Source organism: Pan troglodytes, chromosome 12 (assembly GCF_028858775.2).
Source record: "Pan troglodytes isolate AG18354 chromosome 12, NHGRI_mPanTro3-v2.0_pri, whole genome shotgun sequence".
Lineage (NCBI taxonomy): Eukaryota > Metazoa > Chordata > Mammalia > Primates > Hominidae > Pan > Pan troglodytes.
Window position 1 is genome coordinate 90,742,734 of NC_072410.2, and position 22,117 is coordinate 90,764,850.

At 43.5% G+C, this 22,117-nt stretch overlaps 1 protein-coding gene across 8 annotated transcripts in view; it reads right to left on the minus strand.

The window, feature by feature from the left end:
• The window catches only part of SPAST (spastin), a 93,781-nt gene extending 72,299 nt beyond the window's left edge, over positions 1 to 21,482 (minus strand). For 2 of the 8 annotated variants that reach the window (XM_009442262.5, XM_054678315.2), the window contains exon 1: positions 20,732 to 21,470. In XM_009442262.5, the coding sequence (XP_009440537.1) occupies positions 20,732 to 21,146 (415 nt within the window). In that variant the 5' untranslated portion in view covers positions 21,147 to 21,470. Of the gene's footprint in view, positions 1 to 20,731 lie in introns of all 8 variants that reach the window. The other 6 variants (XM_009442261.5, XM_515388.7, XM_001164367.6 and 3 more) reach the window with 5 other exon arrangements.
• Positions 21,483 to 22,117: the final 635 nt, after the last annotated feature.

The window sequence follows — 22,117 nt, forward strand, 5'->3', positions numbered from 1 at the left end:
GAAGTTGCACTAAGATGTGATTGTACCAGATTGTACCACTGCACTCTAACCTGAGCAACAGAGCAAGACCCTGCCTCAAAAAAAAAAAAAAAAAAAGAAGAAGAAGAAAAAGAAATTATTAAGAGTTTGTTATAAATTAACTAAAATTATTTGGATGCTCACCTTCCTGTTTTCCATAAAGAAAACACCTGTTTACATGTATTTTTGTTTTTTAATTTGAAAAAGGGAAAATTATAGAAAATAGTGTAATAGCATTTGTATTCTGAGTGGCAACAAAAGTGATAACAATGTCATATTTGGTTTAAAATTTTAAAAACAAAATGAGTACAATGTAACAGATACAAAAGAAGTTCCTTTTTTAGTGCCTCTTCCCATTCCCATGTTCCTTCCCTTTTTTTTTTTTTTTTTTGAGACGGAGTCTCGCTCTATTGCCCAGGCTGGAGTGCAGCAGGCATGATCTCGGCTCACTACAACCTCCATTTCCCAGGCTCAAGTGATTCTTGTGCCTCAGCCTCCCAAGTAGCTGGGATTATAGGTGTGCACCACCACACCTGCCTAATTTTTTGTATTTTTAGTAGAGACGGGGTTTCACCATGTTGGCCAGGCTGGACTCAAACTCCCGACCTCAGGTGATCCGCCCGCCTCAGCCTCCAAAAGTGCTGGGATTACAGGCATGAACCACCACACCCAGCCTCAACCATTTTTTCTATTATTAAGATATTGAGGTTGTTTCCAGTTTTTCAACATTTCAAACAATGCTGTAACATTTTTCTACCTGTCCCCTAATGCATACCTGCAGTTTCTTTAAGATATATGCTTAAGAAATAAAAGTAGGCCAGGGGCAGTGTCTCATGCCTGTAATCCCAGCACTTTGGGAGGCCGAGACAGGTGGATCACGAGGTCAGGAGATCGAGACCATTCTGGCTAACACAGTGAAACCCTGTCTCTACCAAAAATACAAAAAACAAATTAGCCAGGCATGGTGGTGGGCGCCTGTAGTCCCAGCTACTCCGGAGGCTGAGGCAGGAGAATGGCGTGAACCCAGGAAGCAGAGCTTGCAGTGAGGCACTGCACGCCAGCCTGGGTGACAAAGCAAGACTCTGTCTCAAAAAAACAAACAAACAAAAAAGAAATAAAACTATTGAGTCATAGTTTGTCACATTTTCTCTATTCACCAGAAATCAACAAACTGCTTTTTAAGATTGCTTATTCCAGCTGGGAACGGTGGGTCATGCCTGTAATCCCAGCACTTTTGGGAGGCTGAAGCGGGTGGATCACCTGAGCTCAGGAGTTGAAGACCAGCCTGGACAACATGGCGAAACTCCACCTCTACTAAAAATACAAAAATTAGCCGGGCATGGTGGCATGTGTCTGTAGTCCCAGCTACTCAGGAAGCTGAGGCAGGAGAATCGCTTGAACCTGGGAGGCAGAGGTTGAGGTTGCGGTAAGCCAAGATCATGCCACTGCATCCAGCCTGGTCAACAGAGCATGACTTCATCTCAAAAAAAAAAAAAAAAAAAAAAAAAATATATATATATATATATAGTATATATAAATATATATAGTATAAAAATATATATACTCTATATATAGCATAAAAATATATACTCTCTCTATATATAGCAGGCAGAGTCAAATATAAGTATTGCCAAAGAATTGAGACATAATTGGCAAGTAAGCGTAAAAAAAGATGCTCCACATCATTAGTTGTTAGGGAAGTACAAATCAAAATCCAAAGATACAACAATGCACCCAATTTTGAATGGCAAAAAAACAAAAGAACATAAAAATACCAAAATATTACAAGACAAAGGGTAATGGACCTTTCATTATGTTTGCTGGTAGGAAACAAAATGGTACCCAGTTGGAAAAACAGTTTGGTAGTTTCTTATGACATTAAACATATATTTACCACGAGTCAACAATCTCTTCTTCTACATATTTACCCAAGAAAAATGCAAACTTCTAAGACCTGTACATGAATTTACAGTACCTTTATTCATAAAATTTAAAAACAGGAGGATGGGCATGGTGGCTCACACCTGTAATCCCAGCATTTTGGGAGGCCAAGGAGGGAAGAGTTCAAGACCAGCCTGGCCAACATGGTGAAATCCCATCTCTACTAAAAATACAAAAATTAGCTGGTTGTGGTGGCGGGCACCTGTAATCACAGCTACTTGGGAGGCTGAGGCAGGAGAATCACTTGAACCGGGGAGGCAGAGGTTGCAGTGAGCTGTGATTGTGCCACTGCACTCTAGCCTGGGCAACAGAGCAAGACTCCATCTCAAAAAATAAATAAATTAATTAAACAATAACAACAACAACAACAACAAAAACAGGAAACAATCCAAATCATTTAGTGAATGGAGTAACAAATTGTGGTATCTCCACACACGGAATACTATTCAGCATTAAAAAGAAACAAACTACTGACATATGTAGGAAAAGGGATAAATCTCAAAAATATTATGCAAAGGGAGAGAAGCGAGACACAAAAGGCTACATACTACATGCTTCCATTTATATATGACATGCAGTGAAGATAAAACCATAGAGACAGATCTGCTTTTTTTTTTTTGAGACGGAATTTCGCTCTTGTTGCCCAGGCTGGAGTACAATGGCACGATCTCAGCTCCCTGGAACCTCCGCCTCACAGGTTCAAGCAATTCTTCTGCCTCAGCCTCCCGAGTAGCTGGGATGAAAGGCACGTGCCACCACGCCCGGCTAATTTTGTATTTTTAGTAGAGACAGGGTTTCTCCATGTTGGTCAGGCTGGTCTCGAACTCCTCATCTCAGGGGATCCACCTGCCTCGGCCTCCCAAAGTGCTGGGATAACAGGCCCAGCAGATCTGATTTTTAACAAGCATGATATTCCAACATTTAATGTATAAGAATATCCATTTGGGCTTGGATTATAACATCAGCACTAAAATTTTGATTACCATAGTAAGATTAGAAGAGAACTAGAGCCAGGTGCAGTGGCTCATGGCTGTAATCCCAGCACTTTGGAAGGCTGAGGCACGCGGATCACCTGGGGTCAGGAGTTCGAGACCAGCCTGGCCAACATGATGAAACCCAATCTCTACTAAAAATATAAACATTAGCTGGGCGTGGGGGTGGGTGCCTGTACTCCCAGCTATTTGGGAGGCTGAGGCAGGAGAATCACTGCTTGAACCCAGGAGGGAGAGGTTGCAGTGAGGGAGGTCGCACCACTGAGAGAGACCCTGTCTCAAAAAAAAAAAAAAAAAAAGAGAGAACTAGAAAAAAAGTTTTAAAAACATCTGTTTGAAAGGATTAGTGAGTTTCCAAAACAATGAAAATTACCAAAATTTAGAAAGGAGGGACCATATCAAGCCCATTAGGATGGTTATTATTTTAAAAATTATCGAAATATAAAAAGGAGAGAAGCCAGCAGAGATGAGCCCAGCATTTGGAGCACTTTTCTTTCCTTTTTTTTTTTTTTTTTTTTTTTTGACAGAGTCTTACTCTGTCGCCCAGGCTGGAGTGAAATGGTATGATCTCGGCTTACTGCAACCTCTGCCTCTCGGGTTCAAGCAATTTTCCTGCCTCAGCCTCCTGAGTAGCTGGGACTACAGGCACACGCTACCACGCCCAGCTAAGTTTTGTATTTTTAGTAGAGACGGGGTTTCACCATGTTGGCCAGGATGGTCTCGATCTCCTGACCTCGTCTACTTGAAGTGACTGTGAACTCTGAAAGTGGTGAAGAAAATAAGCAGAGCTTTCAGTGGACTCATGCAACTAAACAGACAAAAAATGAATTTCAGAGCATGCCCAGGAGGAGAAGCTGTGGCAAAAGATTTTGGCTGGGACCCTGAATGAATGAACAGTTAAGAACTGAGCCACAGCCGGGCGTGGTGGCTCATGCCTATAATTCCAGCACTTTGGGAGGCTGAGGCAGGTCAGGAGATCAAGACCATTCTGGCTAACACAGTGAAGCCCCATCTCTACTGAAAACACACACACAAAAAAACGCCAGGTGAGGTGGCTCACGCCTGTAATCCCAGCACTTTGGGAGGCTGAGGCGGGTGGATCATGAGATCAGGAGTTCGAGACCAGCCTGGCCAAGATGGTGAAACCCCATCTCTACTAAAAACAGAAAAATTAGCTAGGCGTGGTGGCACACGCCTGTTGCCTCAGCTATTTGGGAGGCTGAGGCAGGAGAATCACTTGAACCCGAGAGGTGGAGGCTGCGGTGAGCCAAGATCGTACCATTGCACTCCAGGCTGGGTGACAAGAGCGAAACTCTGTCTTGAAAAAAAAAAAAAAAATTAGCCAGATGTGGTGGCACGTGCCTGTAGTCCTAGCTACTCTGGAGGCTGAGGCAGGAGAATCACTTGAAGCCAGGAGGCGGAGGTTGCAGCGAGCTGAGATCGTGCCATTGCACTGCAGCTTGGGCAACAGAGTGAGACTCCATCTCAAAAAAAAAAAAAAAAAAAAAAAAAAAAGAACTGAGCCAGACCATACAAGAACTGAAACCCATATTCAAATTATTTCAATCCCTTAATGTAGGGGTTGGCAAACTACAGCCCATAACTTACACTGATTATCCTTTAGATACATTTATAGCAGAAAATCCAATCTTCCAATGGTCTCCAGTGCACAAAAGGCCTCCAAAATCCTTTAACATTAGCTCCCAACAGTTCCTAGTTTCTCATAGACATTTCTCTTTTAACTCTATGACCCCATATAACACTCAAATTCAACCAACCAGACTACATTAAATCAAGAAAGAATTTGGGTGGCAGAAACTTACAACCACTTGTAGTTTAAATTATTAGCCAATAGTGTAACTACATTATCTAATGCATGCCTTAGCAAACTATGGACTAAGATTAAATCTAGTAAGCTGCCTATTTTTGTACATAAAGTTTTACTGGGTCAAACTTACCATGTGACAGGGTTGAATAGTTATGCTGCAGAGCTTAAAATGTTTACAAAATTGATAAACATAAAAACAACCCAATTAAAAAATGGGAAAAGAACATTAATAGACATTTTTCCAAAGAAGATACACAAATGGTACATAAGTACATGACAAAATGCTGAGCATCATAAGTCATTAGAAAAATAAATGCAAATCAAAATCACAACGAGATACCACTTCATACCCTTTAGGATGACTATTATTTTAAAAAATGAAAAATAACAAATGTGGAGAAACTGGAACCCTTGTACACTGCTGGTGGGAATGCAAAATGGTGCAGCCCCTATGGAAAACAGGTTGGCAGTTCAAAAATTTAAACACAAAGTTACCATATAATTCAGTAATTCTACTCCTAGGTATATATCCAAAAGTACTGAAAGCCGGGACTTAAATAGATATTTACACCAATGTTCATAGCCACATTATTCACAATAGATGGAAACAATCCAAATATCCATTAATAAAAAACGTGGGCTGCACACAGTGGCTCATGCCGAGGCAAAAGTGGACTGACTGAGCCCAGGAGTTAGAGATGGTGAACCACATGGTGAAACCCTATCTCTACAAAAAGTACAAAAATTAGCCAGGCATGATGGTGCACACCTGTGGTCCCAGCTACTCGGGAGGCTGAGGTGGGAGGACTGCTTGAGTCCAGGAAGAGGAGGCTGCAGTGAGTCGAGATTGTGCTACTGCACTCTAGCCTGGGTGTCAGAGCAAGACCCAATGTCAGAAAAAAAAAAAGCAGGGGTGGGGTGGCGGGTGTACATGAGTTGGAAAAAAACGAAAAAATACTTTTTTTTTTTTAGACTGGGTCTCCTCGCTCTGTCACCCATGCTAGAGAGCAGTGGTATGATCTCACTGCAACCTCCGCCTCCCAGGCTTAAGCGATTCTCCCACCTCAGCCTCTCGAATAGCTGGGACCACAGGTGTGCACCACTACACCTGGTTAATTTTTTTCTAAAGACAGGGTCTCTCACTATATTGCCCAGGCTGGTCTTGAACTCCCGGGCTCAAGTGATACTCCCATTTAGCCTCCCAAAATGTTGCGATTACAGGCGTGAGCCACCACACCCAGCCTAAAAACACAGTTCTAATCAGTGATATCCCCCTTTGCTTTACTATATTCCTCTATTAGCCACTTATGAGGTTTCGCAGATTGTAAAGACTAAGAGGTGGAGCATGGTGGTTCACACCTGTTCTCTCAACACTTCGGGAGGCTGAGGTGGGCGGGTCACTTGAGCCCAGGAATTCAAGATCAGCCTGGGCAACATGGTGAAACCCTATCTCTACCAAAATAAAAATAAAAATTAGCCGGGCGTGGTGACATGTACCTGTAGTCCCAGCTACTTGAGGGGCTGAATGGGAGCAGGAGATTGAGGCTGCAATAAGCCATGTTCTTACCACTTCACTCCAACCTGGGTGACAAAAACAAACAAATTGAAAAAACACAAGGAAGATCAAATATGTTGAAATGAAAAAAATTCCAAAATATGGTAAGTGAAAAAGATTGCAAATTGTTTTGCATATTTTTTCTCTGATGAATATTTATGTTTATGTAAGTACAAAAAGTTAAGAAACTTATTAGTAATCATTTCCCTTATGGTAAGGTTAAGGAAGATTTTCAAGTTCTATACTTGTGCACTATTTTACTTCATTTTTTAGAGACAGGGTCTCACTCTGTCACCCAAGCTGGAGTGCAATGCCATTATCATAGCTCACTGTAGCCTTGAAATTCTGGGCTCAAGCAATCCTTTCACTTCAGCTTTCTGAGTAGCTGGGACTAGAGACATGCACCACTACACTGGGCTAATATTTTTTGATTGTTTGTAGAAATGGGGCCGGGCACAGTGGCTCACACCTGTAATCCCAGCACTTTGGGAGGCTAAGGAGGGTAGATCACTTGAGGCTACGCGTTCGAGACCAGCCTGGCCAGCTTGGCCAGAAACTCCATCTCTACCAAAAAATACAAAAATTAGCCAGGCATGGTGGCACATGCCTGTAATCCCAAGCTACTTGGGAGGCTGAGGCACAAGAATCACTTGAACCTGGGAGGCAGAGGTTGCAGTGAAAAAGAAATGGGGTCTTGCATACCCAGGCTAGTCTCGAACTCCTGGCTTCAAGTGATCCTCCTGCCTCAACTTCCAAAAGTGCTAGGATTACAGGTGTGGGCCACTGCACCTGGACTGCATTATTTTTCAGTATGTTACTGTAGAAACAACAGAAATGCTGATATTCATCTTCAAATAGAGGTAAGAGATATGCATAACAGGTTAACTCGCAAATTATCTACTGTACGTTTTCTTTCAAATATTAGTGAGACCCTGACTGCCACAAGAAGGGTCAAAACATGGGTAGCTTGGGGTAGAGTGAGAGGATATGTGTTTGCAAGTATGTGAGTTAGAAGGCAAAGATTTAAGTCCTTGTTCCACCATTTAATAGCAATATGATTTTGGAAAAGTCAGTTAATCTGTCTGGCAGTCAGACTCCTTACCTGAAAAGAAAGTATTTCTTTTACCTAACTCTGACTTGTGGCAAAAATCATATAAAATAGGGTATATGATGATACTTTAAGTAATAAAGTGGTATGGAAACACTACTTTTAGTATCTTTATTATACTTAGTAAATTTGTTGATTAACTTAAATCCTCCTTCTCCTGAACTGTGTGCACAGTTGTATGTTCCTGACATTTGCTCATCTATGTTATATAAAGCCCCCGGTTTTACTTATCTATTTAATCCTTAAGTATTCTCACACAAAGCATTCCAAGGAACAAATATATCCATTTTCCTACAATTTTCTGATGGCAACTTGCAAGTGACAAAATTAGCAGAGTAATAGATATCTAAAAATCTCAATTAAAGCCGGGCGCGGTGGCTCATGCCTATAATCCCAGCACTTTGGGAGGCCAAGGTGTGTGGATCATCAGGTCAGGAGTTCGAGATCAGCCTGGCCAAGATGGTGAAACCCCATCTCTACTAAAAATACAAAAATTAGCCAGGCATGGTGGCAGGCGCCTGTAATCCCAGCTACTTGGGAGGCTGAGGCAGGAGAATCGCTTCAACTTGGGAAACAGAGGTTGCAGTGAGCCGAGATCGTGCCACTGCACTCTAGCCTGGGCGACACAACGAGACTCTGTCTCAGAAAAAAAAAACAAAAAAAACCACTCAATTAAGCCAGGTATGGTGGCACACACCTATAGTCCCAGCTGCTTGAGAGTCTGAAGTGGGAAGATCACTTAAGCCAAGGAGCTCGAGTCCAGCATAGGCAACATATAATGAAATGGGAATAGTCCATTTCATTTAAGGACTACTGATTATGGCCCCTGTTCTCAAAGAAAAAAAAAATCTCCTGGTAGACTTTCATGGTGTGTTAATCCCCAGCAAACTACATGGACCACAAAGCATTATAATCACTGATTAATTCAGGGATAAATTACTAATAGCCCCTGATTAATTCTCTCATAGTTCACTACTACAGAAAGAGTGCTTTCTACTATAATTTGGTAAAAGAGACCCAGTGTGATGGCTCATGTCTGTAGTCCCAGCACTTTGGAAGACTGAGGTAGGAGGATTGCTTGAGGCCAGGCATTCAAGACCAGCCTGGGTAATACAGAAGGACCCTGTGTCTACAAGAAAAAAAAATTTAATAAAACATTTAGTAAAAAGATTGTATTTGCTTTCACTAGCAAACATTTATTTTCAAGGTAAAGAATTATTTTCCCTGTTAATTTGGAAAGTTTTAAACCCTATGTAAAGACATCATTCTAGTTTTTGACATTTTCTTTGACCCTTAAAAATGTCACCTTATTTATCTTCTTCAAAAAATTTCTGTGGCCAGGTGCAGCGACTCACGCCTATAATCCTAGCACTTTGGGAGGCCAAGGCAGGTGGATCACACGAGGCCAGGAGTTCAAGGCTAGCCTGGACAACATGACAAAACCCCATCTCTATTAAAAATACAAAAATTAGCCAGGCGTGGTGGCGCGTACCTGTAATCTCAGCTGTTCGAGAGGCTGAGGCAGGAGAATCACTTCAACCTGGGAGGCAGAGGTTGCAGTGAGCCGAGATCACACCACTGCACTTCAGCCTGGGCGACAGAGCGAGACTCTGTCTCAAAAAAAAAAAAAAAAAAAAGCATTTTGAATTTTTCATTTAAAAAAAAAAAAAAGCCAGGAGTCTGGGAGCAGGGCTCACGCCTGTAATCCCAGCACTTTGGGAGGCCAAGGAGGGGGGATCACTTGAGCTCAGGAGTTCGAGACCAGCCTGGCCAACATAGTGAAACCCTGTCTCTACTAAAAACTACATAAAAAATTAGCTGGGCATGGTGCCATGTGCCTGTAGTCCCATCTACTTGTGAGGCTGAGGCAGGAGAATTGCTTGAATCTGGGAGGCAGAGCCTGCAGTGAGCTGAGATTGCACCACTGCAGTCCAGCCTGGGTGACAGAGTGAGGCTTTGTCTCAAAAAAAAAAAAAAAAAAGCCATGACACTAAATGAGGAGTGAGGTTAGGGAGAGACTTCCATCTCTTTTTTTTTTTTTATCATCACAATTAACACAAATATTTTTGTTTTAATTTTTTTTTTTTTTTTTTTTGAGACAGAGTCTCGCTCTGTGGCCCAGGCTGGAGTGCAGTGGCGCGATCTCAGCTCACTGCAAGCTCTGTCTCCTGGGTTCTAGCCACTCTCCTGCCTCAGCCTCCCAAATAGCTGGGATTACAGGCGCCCACTACCACGGCCGGCTAATTTTGTTTTTGTATTTTTAGTAGAGATGGGGTTTCACCGTGTTAGCCAGGATGGTCTCAATCTCCTGACCTCGTAATCTGCCCACCTCAACCTCCCAAAGTGCTGGGATTACAGGCGTGAGCCACCACGCCCGGCCTATATCACTGTTTAAATACCTCTCGTTCTTCCCCATATCTCTTTTATGCTGCTACTGCATCCTAAAAAGTGTAACAGAAACTAGTACGAAGAGTTAACAATGTTCTAACATAACCTCTAGCTCTAATCTTAAAAGTACTATTGATTTTATAATAATAGTTCTCATTTACTGAGTACCTATTATGTGCAAGCACTAAGCATTTAAAAAAACATCTCAGCATACATAGTTAAGTAACTTGCCCAAGATCCTATATGGTCAGGACTTAAATGTCAATTTCGATAAGACGCCCCACAGTTCGAAAAGGGTAAAAGTTGACCCTCAAATCTAAGAAAGAGGCCAGGTGCAGTGACTCATGCCTGTAATCTCAGCACTTTGGGAGGCTGAGGCAGATGGATTGCTTGAGGTCTGGAGTTCAAGACCAGCCTGCTCAACATGGTGAAACCCCGTCTCTACTAAAAATACAAAAATTAGCGGGTGTGGTGACTTGCGCCTGTAATTCCAGCTAGTTGGGAGGCTGAGGCAGGAGAGTTGCTTGAATCCAGGAGGCAGAGGTTGCAGTGAGCTGAGATTGCCCCCACTGAACTCCAGCCTGGGTGACAGAGCCAGACTCTATTTAAAACAAAAAACAAAAAAAAAGCTGAGAAAGAGAAAAACAGCTTATTACATCCAGGAGCTGGCCTACTACTATCAGCTAAACCTTGGTATTTGACCTGGCACTTACAGAATATCAGCATGAAATAATGCCACTCTGTGACCACGGTGGAACAAGACCACTCTACAATTATGTCTAAACACAGACAAAAGATGAACACTGAACACTGTCTAAACCATGAAATACCAAATATTCCCCTTTTCCAGATAATGAGTGACCTTTGCTTTTTAACTACTACAGCTTTAGACCTCACTCTAGTCTTTTCTTCTAGATAGGTTTTATGATATTTATTCATAGAATTATTCCCAGCTCCTGGTAGCATCCAAATCAGAGCAAAACCCTGCTTCTTTAAACCCTCCTTAAAATCACCAAATAAACAAGCCCAAATCCTATAAGATCTTCCTAACACCCTTTACTATGACATACCATGGTTATTACATATGTGTGTTCTCCCTGGCTACAGTGGGTAATAAACCCCACTTGCTCAACCATAGATAAGTTTGTTCCTGGAGATCATTGACTGGAGAGCACTGACAAAGCCCACTTATGAAGTTAATTCTCTCCCTCTGCAGAAGAGCAGAAAAGTTATGTAAGTACAGCAAGTCTACAGAATATCTACATAGCTGTAAAACATTTAATAACCTCTAAGAAAATCACAGATTTTGACATTTTTCTTTCCTCATTAACCAGAATGAGCTGCTGAGATGTGACAGTGTTCAAAGATGTTTTATTGTATATGATGTGTAAGATCAGCGATTGTTAATAATTCACAAACGAGAGGAAAAAAAGGCTACGTCAGCATATTAACAGCTTCACTGGCTTTGCAGGACTATTATAGGTCAAGACTGAAGAAAACTGGCCAGGCATGGTGGCTCATGCCTGTAATCTCCGCACTTTATGGGGTGAGGCGGGAGGATTGCTTGAGCTCAGGAGTTCAAGACCAGCCTGGGCAATACGGCAAGACCCTGTCTCTATCTTGCTTTAAAAACATTTTTAAAAAAAAGAGTGAAGAAAACTAATATAGAAGAGTAGACAATCTATACTTTGCCAGACATCAAAAACCCAACTACTACTGGGTGGAACAGAGAGAGTAAGACAGCGGAAAAGAGGCAGGAAGTGTTAGGGAACATCCTTCTTCAATAATTCAATATCCAGCCAGGTGCAGTGGCTCACGCCTGTAATCCTAACACTTTGAGAGGCCAACGCAGGCAGATCACTTGAGGCCAGGAGTTCGAGACCAACCTGGCCAACACAGCGAAACGCCATCACTACTAAAAAAATAAAATGATTCAATATCCATTTACTAACTATCCTTAATTGTCATCAGGACAACTAACAGTAATATGGGGAATTCAGTTTAATAGGGTTTAACTGTATTCAACATGAGGAAAAATACAACAACAACAAACCAGCTAAAAACAGAACAAGGGATAAAGTCCTTAACAGTGGCTGCTTTTTTGTGTCTTTGGTGTAGATGCCAGTAAATAATCTTGAGAAAAAATGTGAAATGTTTATTGCATATGTAATCAAAAGCAATGTTATCTTTTGGAAAAGTATGGTATCATCTGAATGTCCATTTATCAGATTTATTCCTTAGTTTAATCAGAGAAACTTCAAAGTAGAATCATTAGGCCCAAAGAAAGTAAGTCTGAAATTAATCCTTTCAAAGTGGTAGGTATAGAGGTTTTCAGCAGTATAAGAAAATTACCAAATCTGACACTTCTGATTTCTACCCTCCATCCTCATCTTCTGAAAACAGATATGGACAGCTATTTTATACATGAGTTTTAAATAAAGTACAATATTGAATTATATAGAATTATGAAATATGGTAATTTTCATTAACTTTTTATGAACCGGTAAGCAAAAAATAAAACTCTAAGACCCCCAACTGACTCATGGACCCTCCCCTTGCCAAAGGCATTCCAAAGTTAACCTAAAAAACTAGTTCAGGCCATGATGAGAAGTGGGGGTTGGACATGACTCATATACCCTCTTCCCTTTGGAATTCAGGGACAACTGATCAGCATTAACATTAAAACAGAGATATTAAGATGTTTTGTAGCAATAAGACGCCAAATTCCCAGCCTGACTCTAGTACAGCATCACGTCAGATAGCAGGCCATGAAAGAAATTGAAGTATTTTGAGGCCGGGCACGGTGGCTCACGCCTGTAATCCCAGCACTTTGGGAGGCCGAGGAGGGTGAATCACGAGGTCAAGAGATCAAGACCATCCTGGCCAACATGGTGAAACCCCGTCTCTACTAAAAATACAAAAAAATAGCCGGGCATGGTGGCCAGCACCTGTAGTCCCAGCTACTCGGGAGGCTGAGGCAGGAGAACGGCGTGAACACAGGAGGCGGAGCTTGCAGTGAGCCGAGATCATGCCACTGCACTCCAGCCTGGGCAACAGAGCGAGACTCTGTCTCAAAAAAAATAAATAAATAAAATAAATTGAAGTATTTTACCCTAAATTATATTTCTTTGACATATTCTGAAATGGCCCTGCAAAGCTTTCTCTTGTGGGGAAAATTTACGTTCTGTAGAGAATCCTTTCCCTTTCCAAGTCTTTTACCTGAACCAGGAGAAAATTAACTTAAGAGTCTGCCACCTTTTAAAGTCTCGTAAGAAACATTTACAATGTATTCTCTCTGAAGCCTGCTACCTGGAGGCTTCATCTGTACAATAATAACCTTTGTAGCTACAACCTATTATTTTAAACCAGACACTCCCTTCTATGGATTCCAGGACAAGATAAGCTCTTTTGACCAACTGCCAATCAGAAAATCTTTGAATCTGCCTATGACCTGGAAGCCTCCCCAACTTCTAGTTTTCCTGCCTTTCCAGATGGAACCAATGTACATCTTACATGTTTAACTGACGTCTTATGTCTCCCTAAAGTGTATAAAATCAAGCTATAGCCTGACCACCTTGGACAGATGTTCTTAGTATCTACTGGGGCTGTGTCATGGGCCACTGGTCACTCATATTTGGCTCAGAATAAATCTCTTCAAATATTTTACAGAGTTTGACTATTTTCATTGACAAAGTTATTTTAAATACACACATGCACATATACACAGCTTAAAACTATGAATAGAAAAATATTTTACTTAGACAATTTCTGTCTTCAATGCCTGACCCTTTAGCCCTTTAAAACTATGAATAAATAGAAAAAATTTTATTTAGACAATTTCTGTCTTCGATGCCTGATCCTTTAGCCCTAGAATATCCTGAGAAACTTGATCTCTCATTCATATAACATACTAGGCCTTTTCTGTTTAGTCCTACGTACTTGAGAAATCAAACGTCACCTAGAGAACCTCCACCATTGTGTCACCCAGGAGATTTCCGGCTTGTCTACCCACAGGAGCCACGCAGAACATGATATGTTCTAGTAAATCCAAAGAACCATTATTACAACCTTCTCTTTTCCTCCAAGTATTCCAAGGAGCTCATTACCAGCATTACAACATAAAAACCTGCAGTATAAAGTAAAAAGTACAATATTTTGAGTCCATTCACTTAAATTCTATTTTTGTTTCTGCTATGAGTCTACTCTTTGAATTTCAGCTTCTCCTTATATAAAATGGCTATCACAGGTTTTCAGTCTTCCAAGAAAGTTCAACAATTAAAATATTTACCAAATTAGTCAACAGGGCAAGATCGCCATCTCTACAAAAAATTAAAAAATCAGCCAAGCATGGTGGTATATGTCTGTAGACCCAGCTACTAGGGAGGCTGAGGTGGGTGGATCGATTGAGCCTGCGAGGCTGAAGCTTCAGTGAGCTAAGATCGTGTCATTGCACTCCAGCCTGAACAAAAGACCAAGGCCCTGTCTCAAAATGTGTATGTACATATATACGTGTGTACACATATTTGTTAATCACATAACTAATGTTTTCACATCTCACTGGAGAGGAAGTAAATATTTCTCAAATATCTAAAATGCAGAGCTGTACAAATTAACTGGCCTCCAATTAATATTTGCTTTAATAAATAGACTTCACATACCCTTTTATTAAGTCAATAGAATTTGCTGTGCTATTCCTCTTTTGAAATAGTTTGGTTTCAGATAAATTAAGGCCTTTATGAAAATTCAGTGTCAAATTTGAGTATGGGTTGGGTGCAGTGGGTCATACCTGTAATCCCAGCACTTTGGGAGGCTGAGGCAGGCGGATCACTTCAGGTCAGGAGTTCGAGATCAGCCTGACCAACATGGTGAAACCCTGTCTCTCCTAAAAATAGAAAAATATTAGCCAGGCATAGTGGTGCGCGCCTGTAGTACCAGCTACTCGGGAGACTGAGGCAGGAGAATCGCTTGAACCCGGGAGGTGGAGGTTACAGTGAACCGAGATTGCGCCACTGCACTCCAGCGTGGGCGACAGAGCAAGACTCCGTTTCAAAAAAAAAAAAAATTTTTTTTTGAGTATGCCATAAGAATAAAATTCAGAATAAACGTAGTCACCATATAAAACACATTTATACGAGATTTCATTAAAATGAGATTTAATTTGGCATTTAACATTTCAAGGTACCAAATATTTCAATTAACACTACTACAGTTTGATGCCATTTCACTGAATCAAATAAATTGGTTTTCAGTTAAATTAGAAGATAAGTAGGCCAGGTGCGGTGGCTCACACCTGTAATCCCAACACTTTGGGAGGCCGAGGTGGGCGGATCACGAGGTCAGGAGATCGAGACCGTACTGGCTAACACGGTGAAACCCCGTCTCTACTAAAAAATACAAAAAAAATTAGCCAGGTGTGATGGCGGGCGCCTGTAGTCCCAGCTACTTGAGAGGCTGAGGAAGGAGAATGGCGTGAACCTGGGAGGCGGGGCTTGCAGCGAGCTGAGATCTCGCCACTGCACTCCAGCCTGGGTGACAGAGCGAGACTCTGTCTCAAAAAAAAAAAAAAAAAAAAAAAAAAAAAGATAAGTCATGTTGCCAAGGGAATGGCAGTGTATGATATTACCAGCTCCTTGATAGTTAACCACAGAGTTAGGAAACCTTTGAAGAGACTGCCTATTCAACTCATTTCTATTTGATCATATATATTTTGAAGCAGTGAGAAAGAGGAAGAATTAGATTCTCTTGGAACTAAGGTTTGTGTTGTCAAGGACAGCCAAGAGGCAGACTTCAAAAGTGCACTCTCTTTCAACCACTGGATTAAGACTAAAGTACAAAAATATTCAATCTCCTAAAGAAAAAATTTAAGATAGAAAAGAACCATAACAATATAAACTCAGTTTTCTTTTTTTTTTTTTGAGAGATGGAGTCTTGCTCTGTTGCCCAGGCTGGCGTGCAGTGGCGTGATATTGGCCCACCGCAATCTCCACCTCTGGAGTTCAAGCAACTGTCCTGCGTCAGCGTCCCAAGTACCCGGGACTACAGGCGTGCACCACTATGCCCAGCTAATTTTTGTATTTTTAGTAGAGACGGGGTTTCACTAACATGTTGGCCAGGCTGGTCGCGAACTTCTGACTACAAGTGATCCGCCTGCCTCAGCCTCCCAAAGTGCTGGGATAACAGGCATGGGCCACTGCACCCGGCTTGAGCCACCACGCCCAGCCTTTTTTTTTTTTTTTTTTTTTGATGGAGTCTCACTCTTCTCACCCAGGCAGGAGTGCAATGGGTGAGATCTCAGCTCACTGCAACCTCCACCTCCTGGGTTCAAGCGATTCTCCCGCCTCACCCTCCCGAGTAGCTGGGATTACACACACCCGCCACCACATCCGGCTAAAGTTTTACTTCATTTTTAAAGGAAAATGAATCTTTAAGTAATCCGTTTCAGTCTGAACTAATTTAATTTGGCATATTATGGCATCAGTTGTTGAACTAAAATCAAACTAAAGACCTGTCAAGGCCGGGCACGGTGGCTCACACCTGTAATCCTAGCAGTTTGTGAGGCCAAGGCGAGTGGATCGCTTGAGGCCAGGAGTTCGAGAACAGCCTGGCCAACATGGTGAAATGCTGTCTCTACTAAAAATACAAAAATTGGCCAGGCGTGGGGTGGCACATGCCTGTAATCCCAGTTACTGGGGAGGCTGAGGCAGGAGAATCGCTTGAACCTGGGAGGTGGAGGTTGCAGTGAGCTGAGATCGCGCCATTGCACTCCAGCCTGGGTGAAGAAGCGAGACTCTGCCTCAAAAAAAAAAAAAAAAAAGAGCTGTCAACAGCCCATTCTGATGTCCACATTAGAAATCAAAATATGTGCCGGGCGCACTGGCTCACGCCTGTAATCCCAGCACTTTGGGAGGCCGAGGCGGGTGGATCACGAGGTCAGGAGATCGAGACCATCCTGGCTAACACGGTGAAACCCCGTCTCTACTAAAAATACAAAAAATTAGCTGGGCATGGTGGCGGGCGCCTGTAGTCCCAGCTACTCAGGAAGCTGAGGCAGGAGAATGGCGTGAACCCGGGAGGCGGAGCTAGCAGTGAGCCGAGATCGCGCCACTGCACTCTAGCCTGGGCGACAAACCAAGACTCTGTCTCAAAAAAAAAAAAAAAAAAAAAGAGAAAAGAGAAAAGAAATCAAAATATAAAGAAAAAGTTGTGAACAGAAACATTATCAGTAGAAAGAGTATGAAATATGCATTACGCAGGAGAATAGCGTAAACTTAAACATACCACTTTACAATAAAACCTAATTTATTGTTTTTTTTATTGTTCAAAATATTGTTGAAATTTCTCCAGCCTGGCTAACATAACAAGATCCTATCTCTAGCAAAAAAAAAAAAAAAAAAAGAGGATCACTTAAGCCTAGGAATGAGCCTTGAGGCTGCAGTGAGCTATGATCACATTCCACTCCAGCTTGGGTAAGAGAGTGAAACACTGTCTCTAAAATAAATTAAATAATTATTTTTTTATATATTTAATATATCCAACTGAAAAATAAAAATGTTTAGGAGGATTTAAGTATAATAGATATATTCATATATGTGATACTCAAAGATTTAAGTCACCAGCCTGAGACCTGAGGTCTGAATTCTATTTCTTCCACTTATTCCTCACATGGAACTGCTATTTCTTCAAATCTAAGAGCTCAGGGTCTTTTATTTTTCATGCCTAGGTTTTCCTTAATTTCTTCTTTTATCCTACCTCCCAACTCCCATCAACCAACAGTGTTAACTAAAATTTCCTTGTGGTCGGGCACCGCGGCTCACACCTGTAATCCCAGCACTTTGGGAGGCCAAGGAGGGCGGTTCACTTGAGGTCAGGAGCTCGAAACCAGCCTGGCCAACATGGTGGAACCCCATCTCTACTAAAAACACAAAAATTAGCTGGGCGTGGTGGCGTACACCTGTAATCCCAGCTGCTCAGGAGGCTGAGGCAGGAGAATCGCTTGAATCCGGGAGGCAGAGGTTGCAGTGAGCCAAGATCATACCATTGCACTCCAGCCTGGGCAACTGAGCAAGACTCCGTCTCAAAAATAAATTAATTAAAAAATTTTCCTTGCATGCTCTGACTTTCTCTTCCTAAATAAAACAATTAAAACAGTTTTTTGTTTTTGTTTTTGTTTTGAGACAGTTTTACTCCTGTCACCCATTTCGGAGTGCAGTTGCACGATCTCAGCTCATTGCAGCCTGAACAACCTGAGCTCAAGTGATCCTCCTACCTCAGCCCCCCAAGTAGCTGGGACTACAGGCATTTGCCACTGCGCCTACCTAATCTTTGTATTTTTCACAAAGACAGGGTTTCACTATGTTGCCCAGGCTGGTCTCAAACTCCTGGGCTCAAGCAATCCACCCACCTCAGCCTCCCAAAGTGCTGGAATTACAGGCATGAGCCACCGTGCCCAGCCAAAAATGACCTACTTTTTTTTTTTCAAGACGGAGTCTTGCTCTGCCGCCCAGGCTGGAGTGTAGTGGCACGATCTCGGCTCACTGCAACCTCCACCTTCCAGGTTCAAGCACTTCTCTTGCCTCAGCCTCCTGAGTAGCTGGGACTACAGGCATGTGTCACCATGCCCCGCTAATTTTTGTATTTTTAGTAGAGATGGGATTTCACCATGTTGGCCAGGATGGTCTCAAACTCTTGACCTCATGATCCACCCGCCTCAGCCTCCCAAAGTGTTGGGATTACACGCGTGAGCCACCATGACTGGCCCAAAAAATGATCTATGCTTAAACATGTTCCTCTATTCTAAAACTTTGCAACCGTTTTAATTCTCCCCAAGGGATCCTGGATGTTCTTAAGAGGTGATAAAGAATGGAGCTTGCTGGGTGGGCGCAGTGGCTGACACCTGTAATCCAAGCACTTGGAAGGTCGAGGCAGGCGGATCACCTGAGGTCAGGAGTTCGTGACCAGTCTGGCCAACATGGTGAAACACCGTCTCTACTAAAAATACAAACAATTAGCCAGCCGTGATAGGGCGCACCTGTGGTTCCAGCTACTCGGGAGACTGAGGCAAGAGAATCGCCTGCGTCTGGGAGGCAGAGGTTGCAGTAAGCTGAGATCACGCCACTGCACTCCAGTCTGGGTGACACAGGGAGACTCCATCTCAAAAAAAAAAAAAAAAAAGGAATGAAGCAGTTAACAAAAAATTTCCTTCTACAAACACGTAGTATTTTTAAATGTTAACACCCTCCTTGACCTCTCTTAACCGTCACTCTTTCCTTACTGTCCAAAACAATGAATAACTGCCTCTTTCCTTATATCCTACTTCCCACTCCCAGGCCCCACAAAGGAAACAGGTTTCAACAAGATTGAAATTCTAGAACAGTTTTTGGAGTTGGTAGTAGGGACAGACACTATGAATGAAGTGCAGATTGTTTCTGTTTTCACTAATGGACAATGCAAGTGAGTATCTAATTGAGGTGTGGTAGAAAAGTGGGTGTTTTTGGCAGAGGGAGAAGCAAGATCTCAGCATACTGGAAGTAAGGATAAAAGGGGAGAATTGTAAAAGTTAGACTTCTCCTAATTTCACTTATTTTCCATAAAATAAATTTCATTATTAGCACAGGTTTGGAATAACCTCCTTTATCTTTTGGGCCTCATTTTCTTCATCTCTAAAATGCTGATACCAATAATACCTTCATCTCACAAAGTTATTGTGAGGATTAAATAACACTTTTCATGGTCTGGGATGGTTGCTATTTTTTTAGAAAAGAAAAAAGATAACACATGCAAAGCTAATAGCACAATGCCTGGCACATATAATAAAAAATGTTAGCTTAAGGCCAGGCGCGGTGGCTCATGCCTGTATTACCAGCACTTTGGGAGGCCGAGGCGAGCCGATCACGAGGTCAGGAGATGGAGACCATCCTGGCCAACATGGTGAAATCCCTACTCTACTAAAAATACAAAAATTAGCCAGGTGTGGTGGTGCGTGCCTGTAATCCCAGCTACTCGGGAGGCTGAGGCAGGAGAATCGCTGGAACCAGGGAGTCGGAGGTTGCAGTGAGCCGAGACTGCACCATTGCACTCCAGCTTGGGCGACAGGGCGAGATTCCGTCTCAAAAAAAAAAAAAAAAGTTAGCTTAAAAGAAACCCGAAAGATGTAGTATCCTTGCTTTCATTCAGAAACATACATAGTTGTTTTAGGTTTTATTGTAAAGTGGTATGTTTAAGTTTACGCAATCCATTCATCAAACATTTCAACTTGGAAATTAAAGGCTACTTTGGAATACTGTTTTAATTAAAGTCAAAGCAACAGGCGGAAAAGTTTTATGCTAAATATAACTTCATTGAAAAAGTATTCAGGAATCGTTGTACTGATAAAATGATTATCTTGATTAAAATGATGCAAATTCAACTGCAGTCATATGCAGCTATTTCTTTCAAAATTGTCACCATTTGTTCTTTTTTTCTGACACTACAGTACTCTGCTTTCATTAAAAGCCAGTAAGAAGGCACTGCTTCTTCAATATCAAAACCTTTTGGAAACCTTGGTTCAGAGGAAGCTGCACACTCTTCACAGTGCTAGAAAGGATCAGTGTGGTCACTCTAGGACAAATGTCACTGTCATCAACACGTCTGGGTGTCTCACAGTGACCTGGGTCATGCAGAAGTGTGGGGGAAGGCTGGTGTCTGAAACAAAGTCGACAGCTACGGTGCCCTGAAAGGGGAGAGGTTTTAAGAATACTAGAAGATGAGGCTCCGACCTACGGGAAAGCAGTCTCCCGGGGCATATCAATTCCGGGGGTGCACCGTCCCCTCCCGCAAGAAAGGGACGCAGGTGTTGCCCTCCCCCGGCGACCCCACCGCCTTCTTCCCGGCGCCGCCGCCCCCTCCCCCAGCCCCCTAGTTACCTTTCTCATCCTCATCGATGCGCAGGGCAATGGAGATGTACTCGAAGGCCTGTTTGTGGAAGACTCGGACGCGCTCGGCCTCGCCGCCCGGCACCGGCGCCGGGGCCGAGGCCGAGGCCGGTGCTGGCGCGGCCCCGGAGCTCCTCTTGGCTGCCATGAGGGCGCGGGAGAAGCGCTGGCAGAGCCACACGAAGAGGAGCCCCAGGTGGAAGGCGACCAAACGCAGCAGCGCGAAGCCTACAAACAGCGGGTAGGAGAAATAGTACAGGTTCCGCTTATGCGGCGACTCGGGCGGAGGGGCCGGCCCGGCGGCGGGAGGGGCGGGGGCCAGGCAAGGGGGCGGAGGCCTGGGAGGCACCGGGTTGCTGGCGCCGCCGGAGCCTTTCTTCTTCCCTCGTCCACCCGGAGAATTCATTCACAGCTCTCACTGCCGCCGCCGCCATAACCCGCCTCCCGCAGACCGACGGGAACCAAGCGACGGCGGCAGCCACTGCTACGGCGGGGGCCACAGACCCCCGTGTGCCCGCCGGTCTCAGGAGCTCCGCACCGCCGCACGCTGCCCGCCGGCCCCGCCCCTTTCTCCTTCCTCGGCCAGGAGCACAACCCCTTCTCCTCCTGCAGTCGGTGGCTCGGGCCCCTCCCTTCCTGTCGCTGTCCTCTCCGCCGCCTGGTGGCTCCCAGCGGCGGCCGCGCACGCGCACGTCTTCCCGTGTTTTTCTCCGACGCGCGCGCGCACGGCGCGTCTTTGTTGACCGGGGCCCCTGTACGCGTGTGCGGCCCCCGCCTCTCGGCTTTCCCACTCAACTACAGTTCCCGATGTGCAGTTCGGCTCACGTCGGCAGCCCTGGAGAGCTCCTGCCAGGAAGCCTTCCCTTCGTAATCGATCCACGGAAGGGGGAATTGCGGCTTGGGGTCGCTCTGCTGGTTCGCTAGGCTCCTCTCTCAGTGTCGTCGTTTTCTTAGATTTCTTTCATCTTTTTCTGCCAGGCGACCTAAGTCTTCTCCGAAGGATAATTGGCCCATCTCAGAAGCAGTGGATATCAATCTGGGAATTAAATTAGCCGGGCGTGGGGGCGCGCGCCTGTAGTCCCAGCTCGTTGGAAGGCTAAGGCCGGAGAATCGCTTGAACTCGGGAGGCAGAGGCTGCAAGTGAGCTGAGATCGCGCCACTGCACTCCAGCCTGGGCGACAGAGCGAGACTCCGCCTCCAGAAAAAATAAAATAAAAATTTAAAATCTGGGAATTATTTGAGAGGAAAGCAATTGTGAAGATAAGAAACTTCAGGTCACTGCAAACAACAGCAACAAAAATGTTAGCTCAGTGTGATGAGATCAACGAACCCAGGGGTTTAACTAAATTAGTGCATATTTAGATGTCTAATATGAAA